This window comes from Epargyreus clarus, unplaced genomic scaffold, assembly GCF_041222505.1.
Source record: "Epargyreus clarus isolate Ecla_fem2 unplaced genomic scaffold, WU_Ecla_fem_2.2 ptg000023l, whole genome shotgun sequence".
Lineage (NCBI taxonomy): Eukaryota > Metazoa > Arthropoda > Insecta > Lepidoptera > Hesperiidae > Epargyreus > Epargyreus clarus.
In genome coordinates this window covers 16,444,882-16,464,605 of record NW_027332230.1, presented here as the reverse complement: position 1 = coordinate 16,464,605, position 19,724 = coordinate 16,444,882, and the positions used below count along the sequence as shown (strand labels likewise).

Below are 19,724 nucleotides of genomic sequence, written 5' to 3'. Positions count from 1 at the left end.
TTACTATGAATACATAATTTTGTTGAAACCAAGAAACTTCTAGACACGTATTATAAGCACGGTGAATAATGGCCGGGGGTAGATGTAACGAAACTTTGTTAATTATATACTACTCGATACTTGTACATTGTATAACAGTTTCTTGGCTTACGCTTACTTCTGGGCTAATTTTACGAGGGGAAGATTATTTCCATTTTTTCATGAAACTGAAGTGACTTCCATGGCAATCGCTGAGGATAGTCCGTTTCACGGTTTATTACTTATGTCGCAGCGCAGTACCTTCCAAATATATGTGTTCTAGTTTATAAGATTTTTTTAATGTTGATGTTTTTGTTTTGTTTCTTTTTTTATCATATGTGTGCTACTATGTATTTCGTGAACAAAAAAATATTGTAATTATTATTTATTATTAACCACGTATGGCAAGACATTATGATCTACCGTAATCATTGGCATCTATTAGTTTCAACCCTTTTTATGTATGTCTGTGAATATCTCTAGATAAATTTACGATGGTTAATGAGGATGGTATTAGAAACCAAGAAACAGAACAACGAAAGCCGTGTTTGTCTATTTCTAGTAGTCTATTTGTGTTTTCTTCTATCATATAAAAATAAATGTTTTAATATAACCTACTGTAACTGCTAATATGAGTTTGACAAAGGGAGATCTCCCGCTGGTCTAGGTGATGACCTCCGGAGAGCGCCCATGCTACAATAGTCTCAGTTCGTAAATTGTATATAATACCAAATATTGAGAAAACTTCGATAACGTGATTTAGAAAGCACCATCTCATGTATTTATGTAGAGCAAATATACGATGTGTGAAAAGTAAAATTATTTCCCCAAAATCCACACGTAAAATAGAATTCGAAACATGTCGAACGAGGCTCCAAAAACCGTACATCTAAGTACAATAGCCCATAATTAATTGGATTGGCAGTTCAAGCGAAGCGTACGGAAAAAAAATAATAGGTACCTACCGCTATATGGGGTACGCATCCCGATATCGACCCCCATTTTAATTAAACAAATTAATCAACCCCCCACCACCCTCGAGCACCAATCACGTGACGGGGCACTTTTACAAACGAACAACATTTTTAATTAATGCGACATATTACTCTCGTGTATTGGCGAACTTTTTCACCGCGAATTCTTCCGGTTCGTGTATTTTATGAGGATATCAGTAATTATATTTTATTAAATTAATAATCTTGTTTTCCCCGAGTTTGCTCAAGAATTTTTATTAGGTGGAAATAGAAATAATCTTTATATAGGCGTACGGCCAAGTATCTCTTGTTATAATGTAAATTGAATACATAATGTAATACTAGTATCTCGAGATGGCGTTAGTTGTTGTAAGAAAAAATAGTATTTTTAAGTATTCACATGTGGCACAAAATATTTTTTGAGCATTTAAATAAACTATTATTAAATAGTAAAACCAATGTCATGCGGGTTTCCTGGAGAGAAGCGCTCCTCCTTGAGCGCTAGAGCAAGTGATAGAAAATATTAATCAATGTATTACGTACACAACTGAAAACTCATTGGATTTGAACCTTACAGAGTTTCTGTTAAGACCGACTTTCAACTCCCTTCCCTGTTCCTGGTTCCCTGTAAGTAATAAAAATATGACCGATACATGCATTATATATCGTAAGTGAACAGCTATGGAGGACGTTGATGGATATCTTTTGCAAATATTTATCAAAAACTGCATGCAATAACTCGTCAACACGTCGACCGACGACGGAAATTGATTTTGTGACCGTTTCGTTTCCAGTTCACAGCGTTCGAAATTCGAAAACCAAAAAAAAAAGCTAAAAAAAGATTTTTGAAAAAATAGTCCGATGTTAGGTTATAACTAGTATTGGTGTGAAGGAAATGGTTACCTCAGCGTCAGTCTAAACTCAGTTTTAAAATCAAACAAATCAATTTTAGGTTTAAAATAAAATAGGTTCTTTACACAGCTCTTTTTGAATGTCAATACAACCGCCGCCACTTCACAAGGTGTTTCGTTGGAGAAGAAGTTTTAAAACTTCTTATTCTGAAAGAAGACTCCAGCTCGAGTGATGTGTTAAAGGCGAATGATTGCCACTCCTGTATAAGGAAGTAGAAGACGTATGGACGGTATGGTCTACCTTCACCGTTTGTTAAGATAATAAGATACTTTCTTGTCATTGTTGACCTCATATGCAGTCCACCTGATGGTCACTACTAAACTTAGAGTCCTACCTAAGGTCGTCTACAAAGCCGTCGGTATCCCCGTGAACTCAGTCAGAACGCTTCAGATAAGTATGCCTCCCTTACCATACCCTTCTAAGCGCAACACAACAATGCTCGACACTGCTGTTGTTAAGCAGAAATAGGTGTGAGGATAGTAACACGGAATCGAAATACAGAGGGTTCTACCATCTTCAGTATGTTGATCAATAGTAGATTTATGAGCATATCTGCAGCTAGCACGATTATTGCGCCTTCCCCATAGTATATAAGCAATGGTGATAGCTATCAACTTCAGTACTGTTTTACGTCTTATACCGCCTGTCGTAACTTAACATTAAACTATTGATTTTAATATAACAAAATATTAGTATAACAATAACTTCATATATCAAAACGTACTTAATCAACAAATTTGATCTACAGAAGCTTAGGTTATACATCGTTAAACGGAACGCGACCATTAGTCAAAGTACTAGGCAAACATGAAAACTACGGAGGGAATTAATTCAAACTCAAACACTGTTTCATTGCTGACGGTTTGAGCTAACATGTAGCTACATATACGAGTAAGTGTAGGAAGGAAACGTGTGGAAAAGAGACGGATATATGTACATTGATTTACATTAAGGAATTTCGTTTATATTCGTACCTATAAGTTATTGAAAGTGTTTGAGATTTTTCGACATAATGCGACATAGTCCAGGTTCCGATTTATTTCTACGTTGGTACCTTTTTAAATAAAAAATAAAAGGATTTCTAGATGACTATATTTTTTACCAACTAACCAAGGTAAGTGGCCACTACTACTCATAACCATCTGTAGTCAACCCCAAACAGGATTAAATCCTTTTCGAGGGAGTCCTCAAACATAGGGTACCGGAGGACTAAGTTTTTCTCACTTACACCCTTCAAACCAGATGGCAATTTTTATATAATAATGCTGGTTTGCAATAAGGTATTAAAATTTCAAACTCTAGCATTTAAATCCATACTTATGAATATAGTAATCACGTGATCACCTCATACAAAACTCAAGCAACATTTTAAGACAAAGCGCCATATAATATTCACATAAGAATAACTAAGGAGTAAAGGGTACGACACTAAAATGCTACGTTGACATGTAATCATGACATCCCATTATTGCATACTAGAATGCCAAGGCAGGGTATGAAGAATGCTCATAAAAATCTCATAAACGGATAGCAACGTGTTGCTTGTTCCTGAAAACTCACAGTATGTTTCATTACATGTACTTTCATTATATTTTATTTCGTATACCTATAACGATGAATGAAATATCTCAGTACAAATAAAGTGTTATTAAAAATGGTAGAACCTTTTTTGTTCACGTGTGGAGGGCCCATTTCTTTATTGTATGGATAGCATACGAGCATGCAGACCACTTAATGGTAAGTGATCATTACCACTCATAGACATCTGTGATCAACTCCAGGTAAAATTAAATCTCTACCTGAGATCAGCCACAGATGCATTACTACCCCGAAGAATTGAGATATAAGAATTTGGATAGGATTCTTCAAACCAGAACACAACAGCGCTTGTCTAAGTTTACTGTGCCGTGAGTATCGCTAATGGAGCGGACGACATTCATAAAGAAAGGGATCTTCCTAGTTTACTTATGTTTCAATAGCAAAATAAAATAATTTTCCTTAACTCCGCAATTTCTAACACAATCTTTCCCAACCCAGCTTAAAGCTTACGTTCATTTACATTAAGAAATTAAGTCCGTATTCAGGTTTCGCTAGAAATAAGGCTATATGGGACACAAACCTACAATTACCTAAAACTGAATTAAATCCTGAGGTCAGAATCCATTTCAAGTTGCGGGGAGACGCCGGCAAGGCATTTTGCGGTCCATTCCCTGCACTGTGACCCCAAATTTTACCGAAATTCAGTAGATTCATGTGATATCTAATGACTTCCTTAAATTAAACCATAGCTACTTTCAGATACATAGACAATACACAATATAGTACATAATACACATTGATGAGGGTTTGGTGTTAAGTGTAAATTGACCTGACAGTCATTGTCTACGGCGACACCGTTTCTTCCTCCGATTCGTCTCAAATCAATATGATAAACAATGGTTTTGCTAATTTTTAAATCACTACCATACCACCGCACCAAGCAGTGGACATAGATTAGTAAAGATACTTCGCCGCCTTGAAATTGAATGAAGCCACAAACAGCTTATTTTAGTAAGTTCTTTTTTTGAATCCTTGACAAATAAAATTATTTTTAGAGAAGATTTATGAATAAATAACTAATTTTCGTAATAATTACGTAATTTACGTAATAAATAAATAATTATTTCAAATATTTTAGGGACATTTTAGCACGGAGACGTGGCAAAACTTTTTTACGCAACCATTTCAATTCTCAAAACTGGGTACATTTTCTTGTTAGGAGTGAGTAATCTTTACTAATCTATGGCAGTGGAACATAAATTAGTTGCAGCTACAATAAGATCACAAAACTCTGTAGCTAATATTACTTAACATCGCGTAAACTTCATGTCTATCTCTTTGTTACACGGTAACATTTTATTCTCAGCCTCACTAAAATCCAACAAAGGGAATGTTTACGTTTAACCACCATTTAACCCACGAGGCTCTAAGCTCGCGGAACTGAATGCAGCTAAAACCGTGAAACATTTTTGCATCCTCACGCTTTCAGTAAGTCTGCAACATGAACATAGAAAGTACTCGCGACTTGAAGCACTTCGGCTGATTACGTATTTTACCTCTTTAATAAGGAGTATGTGCGATTGCAGTGTAAATAACTCGCCAAAAAACACTGGCGGTCGAACTGTAGTCGATTTTTTCCATGTTTGAAACAAACTTTTTATTGTTTGAATCAATTGTTGGCAATCCTAATAATTAAGTTTGTTAAAATTTCCGTAATAGTACTTAGCAACAATCCTGCTATATATAGAGCTGATGCATAAATAAAGGTGATACAACCTTCTATTAACCTCAAACTAATGTGATAAGGAATACTTTAGACTTCCTCCATTTAAAAAAAAATACTCGCATGAAGCAGTGGAACATAAAAATAGTTGCAGCTACATGCATGATCACAAACCTCTATAACTTACAATCATTACATAGCATGCCTTTCTCTTTATTACACAAACCCAAACATTTTATTCCCAGCCTCACTAAAATCCAACAAAGGGAATGTTTACGTTTAACCACCGTTTAACCCACGAGGCTCTAAGCTCGCGGAACTGAATGCAGCTAAAACCGTGAAACATTTTTGCATCCTCACGCTTTCAGTAGGTCTGCAACGTGAACATAGAAAGTACTCGCGACTTGAAGCACTTCGGCTGATTACGTAGTTTACCGTTTTAATAAGGAGTACGTTTGATTGCAGTGAAATTAAACTCAATGTAGAACACAGAAAATGAAATGGATGTAGGTAACGCAGGGATTTTTAATCCTGGTATATAATTCGTCGTCGATGGATAGTCATTTATAAATATTTGCTACATAATCAAAGTAAAAAAATAACATCACCAAATAATATAAAATACCACAAAAAATTATAAATTTTAAGCACGTCTCCAAGGGACATAGATTAGTAAAGATACTTCGCTGCCTTGAAATTGAATGAAGCCGCAAATGGCTTATTATAGTTAGTTCTTTTTTTGAATTCTTGACAAATAAAAACATTTTTAGAGAAAATTTACGAATAAATAACTAATACTGCGTAATTTTCATGATAATTAAATAATTTATAATAATAATTTCAAATATTTTAGGGACATTTTAGCACGGAGACGTGGCAAAAATTTTTTACGCAACTGTTTCAATTCTCAAAACTGGGTACATTTTCTTGTTAGGAGTGAGTAATCTTTACTAATCTATGCCAAGGGACGGAAATGTTTTAAGGACTACATTAAACTTTAAATTTATTTCTAGAACTGCACTATGTATTTACTTTAAAATTAATTACTGCAACTGAATACAACTGAAGTAATTATGTATAAACGATTTAAAATTATTGTTTTCGTTTTGGAAAACTCGATTATTTCGAGTTTCAATACTTTCAGTATTTCAGTACTATTATAACTTTGGGAAGGTATCCAGTTGAAGCACCAATCACAATAGATATTTCAGTTGATAATTTTCTCGTTTATCACTTAATTTGTCAATTACACAAATTGTAGCTTTTAAGCAAATTTAAATTCAAAGTTAAACATTTTCCTAGAACGTGTATATCCTTAGGTTGCAGGTAAACCTTTCTATAAATGTGTAGACGTCGACGTAATCTTAAATAATGGTTGCCCGGGATATGTGAAGCCCCAAGTTAATAAATAACGCCGAGATTTAAAAGCTGTGTACTATTTCCTTAAGAAATACAAATGAAAATACTAGGTGGATTTTAAACGTAGTCTCTATTAAGCGTAATTTGATAAAATATGTACAAATACAGCGATGGATGGCCCAAAACTCTCTTTCTCTGAGCAGCAGTGGGACAGTAGTGGCTTGAGGACGATGATGATAATGAAATCTTTTTGGATTATCTTTTTGGAGTAGATGAGCTCAAGCTGCGAAATATAATCGAAATATATAGGAAGTAGTACAACCTGTGTTCCTCTACAAAAAGTACCAGTATTTAGTTTAAATTCCACCACAAATATTTGTAGTGATTTTCTCATATACGTACTATACTTAAAATGCATCAGAAATTTCAGCTTTAAATTAAAGTTAGAAACATTGTCTGATATACAATTATGTCATTTGGAACACATTTCGTGCTAGCGCGAAGATAATTCATTTAAATGTTAGTAAATATTACAATTTCATTTTCCATTTTCCAGATGTACGACAACTTTTTAGTACGTTGAAGTAGCCATGCAGTCCACCTGATGGCTTACCATCAGGTGGATTAAACACCGGTAAGGACCGGTAGACACCTTAGTGTTTACCGGTCGCCTCCCATGAAGACATATTATGTAATCAACTTCAAATAGGATAAGAGTCTGACTGAGGTCAGGTAAGTATATGAAAGAGTCAGAAGTAAATCTTTTTTTATTTAATATTGAAGTAGGACACGAGATTCCTCCCAGAAGCCCGCCACGTATGCATTGCTAGCCTGAGGATGAAGTTGGAACGCCTCAGGAAAGTATGTCTCCCTTCCTTCCTGGAAACCAAATTACAACAGCGCTTATCATTGTTTTTTTAAGCTGAAATAGGTATGGCGGTGGCATCGGAGTCGAACCACAAAGGACTCATTCATCTTCGAATGACTCAGATTCTTCTAAAAGGATCGACATACCAGGATATCAGCGGAAGACTGCATGCTCCTTTGCTTTCTCATAAAAAATATACCGGTATTGTTACGTAGTATAAAGACTTGTATATTTGACACAATAGAGAAACCAAGTGGAAAATTATGCAGCTCATGGGATATGGGCCAACAATAATGTAATATTTCGGCCGAATCATTGCTGATGAAATAATCAGAATTTACGATGCTTCAGGGAAATGATATCTGCTTCCAGCTTGATCATTATTGGAACAAGAACTTGTTGTAGCATAAGCTAACAATTGGTGAGTTAAACGAAATAAGCTAGATAAATGTATACCTAGGGGAAGTAATAATACAAATATATACAAAATAATTTCCGACATTTTGGTGCGTTCGCCATTTTGTTGATTTATTATAACGTCACTTAACTAATCATTGTCACCCTAACTAAGCGTGTATGCAAAATGTCAGCGCATTGGAAGGCAAGTTACATAAAGGCTTTAATAAAAATCGTATGAGTACACGATACAACATTGTAATGTCTAAGCAGGCTCTTAGGTATTGAAGAGGCGTCTTAATTGTTTGATGACTTTATTGTTACTATCTTAATACTGAGCTTAACCTAACTTATATAACTATGAGTCCTACACACACTACACCTCCGGGGGTTATTTTAAATAAAATTTTATTTATAAATATTTTATTTTTACCACAAATTTGGTAGGTGTAATGCACGTTAAGGCCTCTTTAAAAAAATAAAAAGAATATACATAAAAATCTTATGTATAATATTAATTAACGTTTACTAATAATTGAATATAAAAAAAATACATGAAAAAAAGCCTTTCTTATGTTTCATATTTTATGTTTATAGATTAATTAAAAAATACCTATTCTAAACGCGTTACAATTGTCTTATCCGGTTTAAAGTCATATCCGTTCGGTTTTATTCAAGATAAAATTAAATTATTTAAGTTTAAGTCAAATTCAAGTTTAAGTGTACACTTGTCATATCCAGTAACATTTATATTCATAATTAGGTATAAGAACATATCATTCATATATTCATATTCATATCACATAATCATATAAAGTAAATACCTACTTTATGCATTTGCTTGAATTAACCATGTGGCCTATAGTCAAATCAAAGCATCAGTCATATTTGTAGGTAGGTAAAATCCTTGTACTACATTACACATATTTTTATTTAATTAATTAGGCAAACATTTTACCTTTTATAATAATTTTTACTTAATATTTCTTATTATATTATTAATCCCTTCATATCTTTATTACATTATTGATCATTTCATATATTTCACTTCCTTTCTTATTCGTTACATAACTTCATTAAGTTTATGATAATCCTTCCATAATTCCATTTCTTTCACGAAGACGTCTCGCGTACATCATGATCAAGATAACGGTTTCTTTATAATAATTAAAACTCTCTCTATAACATTCAAATATCCTTTCGATCCATTTCTTTCACGTATACGGCTCGCGTAACTACATGATCAAGAAAATGTAAAAGGCATACTTCTCAATATATATTTTTTTCTCAATTCTCATTATAGTCCTAACACTCATCTTTCAGTTTCTTTCCATCTACTTCTTGCACGCAGATGACTGCAGATCATGCAGCGTGAAGATATTCTGCCTTAACCAACAATAAACATTAACTAACAATCGATATATTTCATCAGTATATTAGGTATCTTCTTAATTTTCGAGGGATCAATCTCGATCATTACCAAAAATACTAATTTACAGAAGAAATCCATAAAAAAAATCCATACAAACGATCCATTTGTAAACATTCATCCATTCCTTTGTTTCCAAACATAACATTTTGTTTTAGTCTCAAATCATATTTAATATCATCATAATCATCTTTACTATTTATCTAAGTACTCGTTACATACACAAAATAACAATCAATAACATATAACAGTCTATGAGTTTAAGCTAGAATCAAATATCTAAGAATGTAATGCAATTAGAAACGGCGTCGGTATTGCATCATTATTGCAATCCGAACCCAAGAACATTCCATTCCCGTAAAGGATGGGTAACATGAATCGTAACACGTTTTTGGTAGTCAGCGATATAGAACAAAGAACGAAAAGACTAGTATTGCTACCTGGTTTGCTCGTTATATTTCAACATTACCTTAATTGCTAAAACAAAATTTACTAAATATGATTCAATAATAAAATAACACGCAATTTAACTTTAAACAAATGACATTAATACTATTACTGTAAGTATAATAATGATACAAAAATAACAATCAAATCAATTTACGTATACGAGTAACAGGAAATTAATTTACTTTATATTTAATTTAAATACTTGTACAGACTTAGAGAACTTATTACTTTAATTTAGTTTATACTATACGATTCATATTATACCTGTTGTATATGATGACGCAACCTTTAAGTTGTTTTTCGTGTCACGATGATTTTTGTGCCGTTTTCTTACGCCAAGAGTTCTCCGAAGGGCTGGTCCCCGTTCACAGTAAAATTTCTGGTCCGGTGTCCTTTGATGATGTAGATAGTCTTCTTTTGGTAATTACTTCACTCTTTTCTTCCATGACTGTTTTATGACGATTGATGGGCTCGACGACATTTTTCAGTTCCATAATATTTTTCCTCACGATGACGATGCGGGTGATCTTCTTCCATACTTTATTTTATTCAACTTCCTTATTTATACTGAATTTCTTCTTTCTTCATCTTCGTTTTTTTTTTGTGATCTTCAACGTTAATTTCCGGTGCAAATTTTACTCATCTTCTTGTTTTTTTTCTTCTTCTATAATAGATTACTTTTTCATCTTCGATCTTCATTTTAATTTGTTTTTTAATTCTTCTTATTATTTATTCTTCATTTTGAACGCCTCCCGGTGCGCGTGCAACGTGGCAGCGCCACACGCGCACCGGACTGGCAGGGTCGCCATGTAATGTCTAAGCAGGCTCTTAGGTATTGAAGAGGCGTCTTAATTGTTTGATGACTTTATTGTTACTATCTTAATACTGAGCTTAACCTAACTTATATAACTATGAGTCCTACACACACTACAACATAATATCTTATTTCATTTTAAAAATCTTTGACAATGCAAAGATTTTTAAAATGAAATCTGCCCTGGTCGAGTAAATATTATAGTTTATTCCTAGAAGTCGATTCAACATTTACGATGCAATACAGCAAAACACAGCTCATATTTAACAAGCACGTATGGAAATATAAAATATTTCTAGATAGTTTTGCTGTTTGCTCGATTTTGATTTGTTTATATTTTAACCAAAAATAATATCGCTTGTAGCTCATGCTTTCATCGTGCAACAACACGATAGTGATGTTTTTAAATCATGTGCAAAGTACAGTTAATATTCGAAAATGAGTGCATTAACTTGAAAGAGCTTCGATAAATATGATTTACGGTAATCAGCCATTGCATTTATATTCACGGCCCATATATTCGGAGCAGACTGTTATTTGTATACCTTATTCATTAATCATTTTAAAGCTTTTTAAATCATCGAAAATTGGGATATTCAGGCACTTTTAAACCGTGTTTCATACAATCATCATTTTCAATGGTATTGTGTTACACATTATGATTTACGTGTTAACATGTTTATTAATATAATGTCTCAAATTGCACCATCGTGCAACGAATCTTTTATTGTTCAATATCCTATATACTCGTATATAGTTATAATGACAAATCTAATCAAGATATCTAAGGAATTAGCTCACTGTAACACACGAGTTACAGTGAGCTAATTCACGCGCGATTTTTTAAGACAGTCAACAGCTCCGTCAGGAGCGGCAATCTCAGACCGAGTAGCTAAAGAACATTATAGTTTTCACAATATGTCGTCTTCGGAAAATTTTCATGCTTTTTCTAGACCTATCCATTTGTTTCTAAATAAATTATTTTGAAGAAAATGTGTCAAAACGATATAAAAATAAATAATTAGTAAGAATCGAACAGAGCCGTCACACTCATATGTTAATGTAGACGGTCGCGTGTTGCGGACTTATTACCGCACAGCGATTTCCGCTCCGCACTAATTTGCATGGCAAGAGAAAATCGCCCCGTTTGTTACTCACGGAACATTAACTAATATAGCGTGGTTTATTATTTGGCTCTGGAACTGCATTTGGATGAAGAATTAAAATATTTTGAAGCGGTTGTTTATCTTACATAGCAAAATTTGTGTCGTGTTAGGAATAAGACTATTCTCATCGTAAACCATTAAGGCTTCTTCACTTTATTTTGCGTGCACCGTTTATAAAGCAAATTATTTATTTAAAATTTATTCTTATATGAGCTTAAATGTAATAGATAAATATTACTTGGCTTACGCTGCTCGAATAATAGAAAGAAACTACAATATGAAATGACAAACAATTTTCCTTATTTAAGTGCCAAAGAAATTTCCAATCTATTGAATCGTTACCAACTTGACTCGAAATCCAAGTTTTCCAAAGACCATTCATCTATCATCACGCCAAAAACTACTCCACAACTTTGCATGGAGCAATAAGTTCACGACATCTCCAGCTATGCAATTAAAAGTAAAGTTTTCGACATAAAGACGACAGGGGCGTAAATAGCTCCACTAACCGCTTTGGCTCGCAAAAACAAGACGAGTTCCAACAAGTAGGTCACAGAGATTCGCTAAGACAATGGGTGGCGGAAACTCGCGCCAACCAACATGATAAACGACACAGTGATGAGTAGCTGGAACACACTTGGAAATTAAAAGGCGAATGTGATGATGGATGGCGCACCGTTCCAAGCTCTTGGGCAAGGTGATGATTTGAGTTTATTGACTTGCTTAAACTTGAAGACACAACTTCGAATAGTGTAAATTGTTTCTATTGATTCGACGTTGACTTCGTCGTAGCAAATGATTAAATTTTGGATACAAAATATCAATTGTTTGGAACAGTAAAATTCACAACAATATCAATTCTAATAGTCATCTAGAGATAAAGCTGGACCATGGAATTAAGCAACTCTAAATTTCATAAGGCGCTTATCGAACATCGGCTTATGCAAGTTATCCTATCTCAAGTTTACCTATAATACGTACTAGCAATCCAACTCGGTTTTGGGTAAATGTAGAAGTATCGTAGGTATATAGTATATCTTTATTTAATATTTATATTATATAATCATACGTCTTCGTAGTGGTCAAGAGTCTACCTGCCAAATAGTACGTGGATAGGATTCAAAATGTACTATAAAATATATATACCATGAAATTTCTATATTCTCTACAAAATCTCGCCAGGTGTTAGTGAAATGGCAACACGATAGCCTTATTTTATTTTAAATTATGATTTCGACAAGTGTACGTATATGATAGAAATGTGAAGGCATAGTTAAATGTTATTGTTTAATTTGTACAATTTATTTTCATCAACACTCGTCATCATCCTCCACTCCACTTTAACTATATTGAAATGACCAAGAAACTTTCTCGTCACGATTCGCCCCCGGTTGCAATAGAACAGGTTAATTTCATTCTTATACGTAATCTCATTCAAAATTACCTTCTATTCACATAAGGCTTCCATTTGCGCGGTTCTTTATCATCAGCTCCTTCAAAGAGACGTGTAGACCAAAGAAAATATAATATGCCTGATTCTCTTTTAATAGGTTAGTGCAACTGAATACATACAAAGGAAATGGAACTAATTATCTAGCAGATGAAAATTCTTTGGAACATTTAAACCTGTGGTTTAAATAATATAATTCTGGGCTCCAACGGATCAAAGGTGATCTCATATGCAGGTGGGACTTTTCCTTTTGTGGGCTTTATTAAATTTAGATCAACATCAACCTTCCTTTATATTCATGGCGTTTTCTTCCTGGTTCTTTTTGTATTATCAAATACCTTTAGAAATTGAATAATTGAAATTATACTATTTGGAAAACCAGTGATTTTTTTATTATCTATGAGAGTACATAAGAGCCATATTTTGTGAAATGATTTTTATAATTTTCACTATACAAGAAGTAATTTTGGAAATTAGTAAGTCAATTTCTAACTCAAAAAACAGTTTTAAAATAAAGGCATGGTCAAAGAAATTAATAAACAATCATATTATGTAATTCAACGAAATTTGCCACTCAGAAGCCTTCCTCGGGCCTTAAACCATCTCTAAATTAAATTTCTTCAAAAACGGTTTCGTACAAAGCACAACAAACAGAAAAAATTGTTTCAAATACGAAACAAAATTTTTATTTCATACGAGAAATACTCGTAACCAACGAAAACTTCCAGTAAAACAGAAACGAGAGAACAATTCAGAATTGACATTACATTATAATATTATTATTGGATACGAAATGAACCTCGACATACTGATGCGGGAAGGAAAAATAACAAATCGGTTTTCGCTCTATTCACAACGCCGCACCCCGTATTATCTGCAACCTACAAAAAGATATCAGAATCTACATATCACACGTCCCATTTCCCTTTCGCAGTACGCAAAAAATCTTTAATACATGGGACCAAGATTGCCTTACACATAAACCCGAACTCCACACCTTTATCAATAAGAATACAGAGTACAAATTCGAGAGACCAAAAATTTTGATCTGTAAATTTCGCTCCGCCAACCAAATGTTCCATTCCCGTCTAATATTACAGATCATAGCAAGGGGGTATACAAAAGCGAATTCGATAGTTGTAATCCGCAAAAAGTGGGTCATATTGAAACTCGTACGCCAGTGATTTCTTTATGATTGTGTTCTAGCGTTTGAAACGGTATATAAATGATATGTTACAGTTTTTGCGTCTGGTTCGTAGTTTTTTGGATACATTTGCACGTAACGATCTTAACCATTTTGTATCCTGCATTTTTGCTATGCGTCTAGTTGCAGAATAGTTTCATTTAGCTTATAGTTAGGACATCAGAACAACCCCGTTTAACGTAATTCAAATTCAAATTGCCACAATTATTGTAATGTTTCTGTCTACATAAAATACGTTTTACCATTATTAAATTTAATTATCCTAATATATTTACTTTATATATATCTCAAAACATTATCTATCCTAGTGTATTATTAACATAATTATTTTGGGACACAACTATGGTATTTATTTGTTTCTACCGAATCAACATGTGTTACTCTATGTATAACGCTAAGACAATCTCTTTAAGTTTCTAAAAACATATTTTATGAGGGATATACGAAAACACCGAAATTTATCAATAATTGACGAAGGGTAAACCGACTTTAATCATACTAAAGTACTCTTATAAAACAATTAGTTAAAACCCAAATAAAATGGAGGTAATCTACTTTTTGAGTACTGTCGCCGGGAACAAAATAAAATATTTCAACGTCCACAATAACTGCGAAATACAGCTTAATAAATTGTTTCTACATCCGTCGATGAACGTGACCTTGAGAAAATAACTGGAAAAGAAGCGAGAAAAAGATGAGTTATGTCGAACTGTTTCCAACAGCGCAATCTCTAATCCACTGACACTATCTATCAAGCTAAGAGGTCCCATTCCTTCAGCTATTATCGTTCCAAAACGACGTCAACGTTTGTTTAACACCAAGAAAACAGGATCACATGATTTGTGAGGGTCGCTCCGGGGTCGGACAACCCGAACAATATAAAAATACGTACGTGATTGAGCACTCTCTTACTCGATCACGCCATCCATCATTTGTCGGTTAACATCTACTCAGGGCCATATTACAGGAAGTTAGGATCCTGATAAATATTTGCATCTCATTTTGATGATTTTATGCGTCGTCCTCTGGAGACATGAATAAAAATCACATCTCGTTTGATGTCGGAATATGCAGCTTTTATGAAAGATGTCTTTAACTGAAATTACTCTGTGTAAAGGTGAAGAGGGTAACGAGGCTCTAATTTATTCTGGAAATGCTTTCATCTTTAATCTTAGTCGCAAATGTGTTCGTTTATAAAGAGATATGTAGATTGCAAATGTACAAAGATAAAGCTTAATTTAAATCGTAGTCTCAGGAATAAAGAAAGAGCAAAATTATATAAATATTCTCTTGAAGTTCTGATGTTTGTTGAAGATTTACTTATTTCTCCTATAATTATTCCACTATTTTAATCTGGCTATTGATCATAACAGACAAATAATGAAAGTATTTATTCATCTACGCTAAAAGCTGCTAACGTTTTCCATTTAAATATTGACTGAAATTCTTAAAATCGCACGGAGCACAAAAATCGAAAACAATGGAGCACTTACCGAAATGACAGAGTGGTGAGCGGCCGATACGACTTGTGGCTATTCGGGTCCGACATCGGCGTGCCCCAGAAATCATTCTTGAAAACCCTTAGCACTGAATTCTCTCCAGTGACGTCACCATTCGTCACGATCGCTGGGATGTCGTCATGCACGAATTCGCCATTCAAGCTATTCGCGTATGTCAAGGCACCCACTGACGCTACCAGTGCATATATCGCCCACTCGTTCTCGCATAAACTGCGCCACGTGTGACATGTGGGGTTACTCTGACCTTCCTCCCGGACCGATGGTAAGGGACGGCGGCGCATGATTATCGTCGCTTCCTACTCTCTCATTTTTAACTTTTTGCTTCGCAATGAACTTTCATTCGTGCAATTTTAGTTTGCACTTTACGAGTTGTTAAACTTTGTTCACATTATTCGGTTTTGTGTGGAAAGTTTCTGCGGACTCTACAATTTTTACAATTTTACCATTTTAAACTTAAAAATAGCACGAGACAGCGGAAAGTTTATATTTATCTTTACATAAATCACAATTTACTACATCTACGCGACGTAGCTATATAGGAGTCAGTTTCAGCACATAACAAATAAAATTGGTCCCATATCCCTAATAAATCGTTTCCAAAACTTCATGCATACTCAATCGGGACCCTCAGGTGAAAGAACGCACTACCGAAAAAGTATGGCCTGTTTGCGACTACGTTTATCTACAGTGATAGATCACCGGCGACGCATAAATCAACATTGTGGGTCAGTTGCGACGACCACTGATGTCATATTCATGAGTACCGTCCGGGTAAACGATGACCCAAGATGGCCGCCCGACCCTTTTCTTTATATTTATTTTTTAATTCCTGCCTCACTTGCGCATGAACCCGTTATTCAATCCACCAGTGATTTATGCTCCATTCCTCGTGTAGTAATCTGAAACAAAAAAATAATAATTGTACACTGACATTGTTTAATTTTATGCTCAAAGTTGGAGCGAGAGGTTTTAATAGGTAACGCTCTGAACTTATATTTTGTTTACATTTTAATTGGATACAGATGCTATAAAAACTTATTACTGTTATTTTAGTTTACAATGCTAGTAAAGTTACATTTTATCTCTGATTTATCTGAAGACATCGAAATAAAACTAATCAAGGAAATAACGAATACAGAAAACCGCATTTGAATTGTTCCATCCCGTGCTAAAAGGATGAGAAGATTCAAAGGCATAAGACTTTTTATCTGAGCTAAAAACCTTTTACCCCAGCTCATAACTCTAGTTTAAGCACCTTCCCCGCAGTTTCTCAGTTCGACGTATTTGAAATGCTAATGTCATGTTTCCCCAATTCACTCATGCACTATTCCGCGAATTAAGACTGTTGCTAATTTCATTACTCTTGTGAATTCTCCTCGAGTTTGCTGGAGAAACTTATTTAGTGGGAGAAAGTTGGTTTGGGCAATGAATGCAATAAATATTTTATGTTACCTACTTATGTTAGTTTGATGTAAGAGTACAAGTGTAAGAAAGTTCTTGCTGGCAAATGGCAAGCATTGTACCGAATTAAATATAATGGTCTGTCCTTGATTTTTTTTTATAGTATACGAGTAGCAGAAGAGCATGCAGTCCACCTGATGGTAAGTGGCTGCCGCCCATGGACATCTGTAATCAACCCCAGATAGGATTAGATATTCCTACCTGAGGTCGGTCAAAGATGCGCCGCTATCCCTGAGGCCTAAGCTGGAACGCCTCGGGAAAGTCTGTCTCCCTTACCACACCCTTTAAACCGGAACACAGAAGCGCTTAATACTGCTTTTATTAGGTAGAAATAGGTGTGGCGGTGGTGCCGCCGGAGTCGAACCTCAAAGGGTTCTACCACCTTCAAAATTATGTGGGCGTTCGATGAGAACTCCATAGGTCCTCTGTTAGGATCTAGGTGGAAATTTCCGGTTTTATATCTACATTTATTCTTTCGGACGTCTGTTTCCTACTGCCAATAACTGCTACTCCTTACTATTTTGTAAATAAGATCTTTCCCTTCACGCTATACTCCAGACTTATCTTCGTTGTTTTTTGTACTGTATTGTACCCTAATTATATATTCAATTAGCTCATGCACGTAGAAAACCTGCAAAGAGATATACTAATCCAATTTTATTTTGTACGATATATTTTTTTGTCCCGAGCATTTTTGTCGGACTTGCTGGCTTTAATATTAACCAATATAAAAGTTTAACCCTCACTTACCTTACAAATAACGGATATAATTGAGGCAGATGTAACATCTGATACAATGAACTTGGAGCAACATTAATCAGGCTTCGATTACGGGTTGGCGGACAAATATTGGATTATATATGATTGATTACGAGTGAGGGACGGCCCAGCGATCAGTATTGCTTTGCCGACTGGGACAGCTGATAGAATACCTTCAACCATGATACACTCGTATTACTATTTAATGGACATCACAATATATTATTCTTATTTATTCAATTCGGGTTTAACTCGTAATCATAAATTACTTCCAACGAATGGATATGGATAGAGAAATGAATGACAGAATAGGAAAATAAATAATATTTTTTATGAAATATTGCTTTTGAACATGATTATTTCATATGGCAGAAATTTTTGGAGTTTTGTACTAACACCACGCAATTCTATTAAAGTATTTATATATTTAAGATAACACAAAAATGTTATAATAGGTAATTTACAGTTAAATTGTAAATGCTGACTCTTGTACTATAAGACCAAAGCTATTTTGGTAAAGCCCAAATTGCTTGCAAAAGTGGACTTCAGTTCGAAAATGCAACCAAAACGGCTAATCTAACAGAACAATCTGTTTGACACAGTTCAATCCATTACACTGCAAAGCAACAATTTTGTTACAAGGCAGAAACATGTCTCAACAGTTATTTCCATTTTACATTGTCGGGTAAATAATACGTTCCAACTTGTTAAAATTAGAATAAAATATAAGAACATAATTTAGAATTGGCGCAATGCAGCTCCTCATCACAATGCATCCAAGGTCTAACTTTTACGCACAGGTTTCCCCTCAAATTGTTTTATTTGCTGGCTAAGCGCGGATGGGTAGATAAAAAGTGAATATTTACTTTAATTTGAATGAATCAAGTTTCATACAAAAATATAAAAACACAATATTATTTTAGACAAAACCAACTGGTAATATAATGGAATAGCAATGTTATTTTCAGATTCAATATCAGCGAGTCTTATTCTTGTTCTGTTTCCACTAATTACTTGTTACGTTTCTCTCCCTGCCAGAATCTTGCATGAGCGTATATCGCGTTAGGCGCGGATTAAATTTCAAATAAATCGGCACCCTGTACCGAGCTACCCTAAAAAAATATTCCGAACCCATTCCCGTACAAGCTCTTCGAACGAGAAAATATGTAAATTTTTCACAAACACGTGTAACATTGCCACATGTGAATAATTCGCCGCAAGTGACTATATAATTAACAAAAACACAAAATTTAATATTTCCTAAAAAGTATTTTTAAGCCGTGTCGAATCGCGATTTAAAATGGTTATTAAGTTGTTTTCAACGCGAAATACATTTCGGCTGTTTTTGTAAAAAATAACGGATTTGTAAAAATCTAGATTAAATAAATCTACTCCAGTTTCCCGCGAATGCTTGCCGGTAAGTAGGTCAACTCGGTGGAAGCAAAACGATTTAATTTTTTTCAGGAACCAACAAGTAAAGTGAGCAGCTGCAATTCAAGGAGTATTTAAATGTTTTCATCGCTTACCTTACGATCTGGCTTACTATTTATCCATATTTGTATCGTAATATTCATTTCCTGGTGCAGCGAAAACATGATCGTAATTATTTTTTCCGTTGTTTTTATATGTAATAGAAGTAGCTCTGTGTTCTGAAATTTATGGTCACTATAATAATATTGCGC

At 34.3% G+C, this 19,724-nt stretch overlaps 1 protein-coding gene across 2 annotated transcripts in view; it reads right to left on the bottom strand.

The window, feature by feature from the left end:
• The window catches only part of LOC140751541 (protein O-mannosyl-transferase TMTC1), a 180,703-nt gene that overhangs the window by 97,891 nt on the left and 63,088 nt on the right, over positions 1–19,724 (bottom strand). The window contains exons 2-3 of one of the 2 annotated variants that reach the window (XM_073085442.1): positions 16,661–16,721; positions 15,796–16,244 (exon numbers count right to left, since the gene is read on the bottom strand). In XM_073085442.1, coding sequence (XP_072941543.1) covers positions 15,796–16,103 — 308 coding nt within the window. In that variant the 5' untranslated portion in view covers positions 16,104–16,244; positions 16,661–16,721. Of the gene's footprint in view, positions 1–15,795; positions 16,722–19,724 lie in introns of both variants that reach the window. The other variant, XM_073085441.1, reaches the window with a different exon arrangement.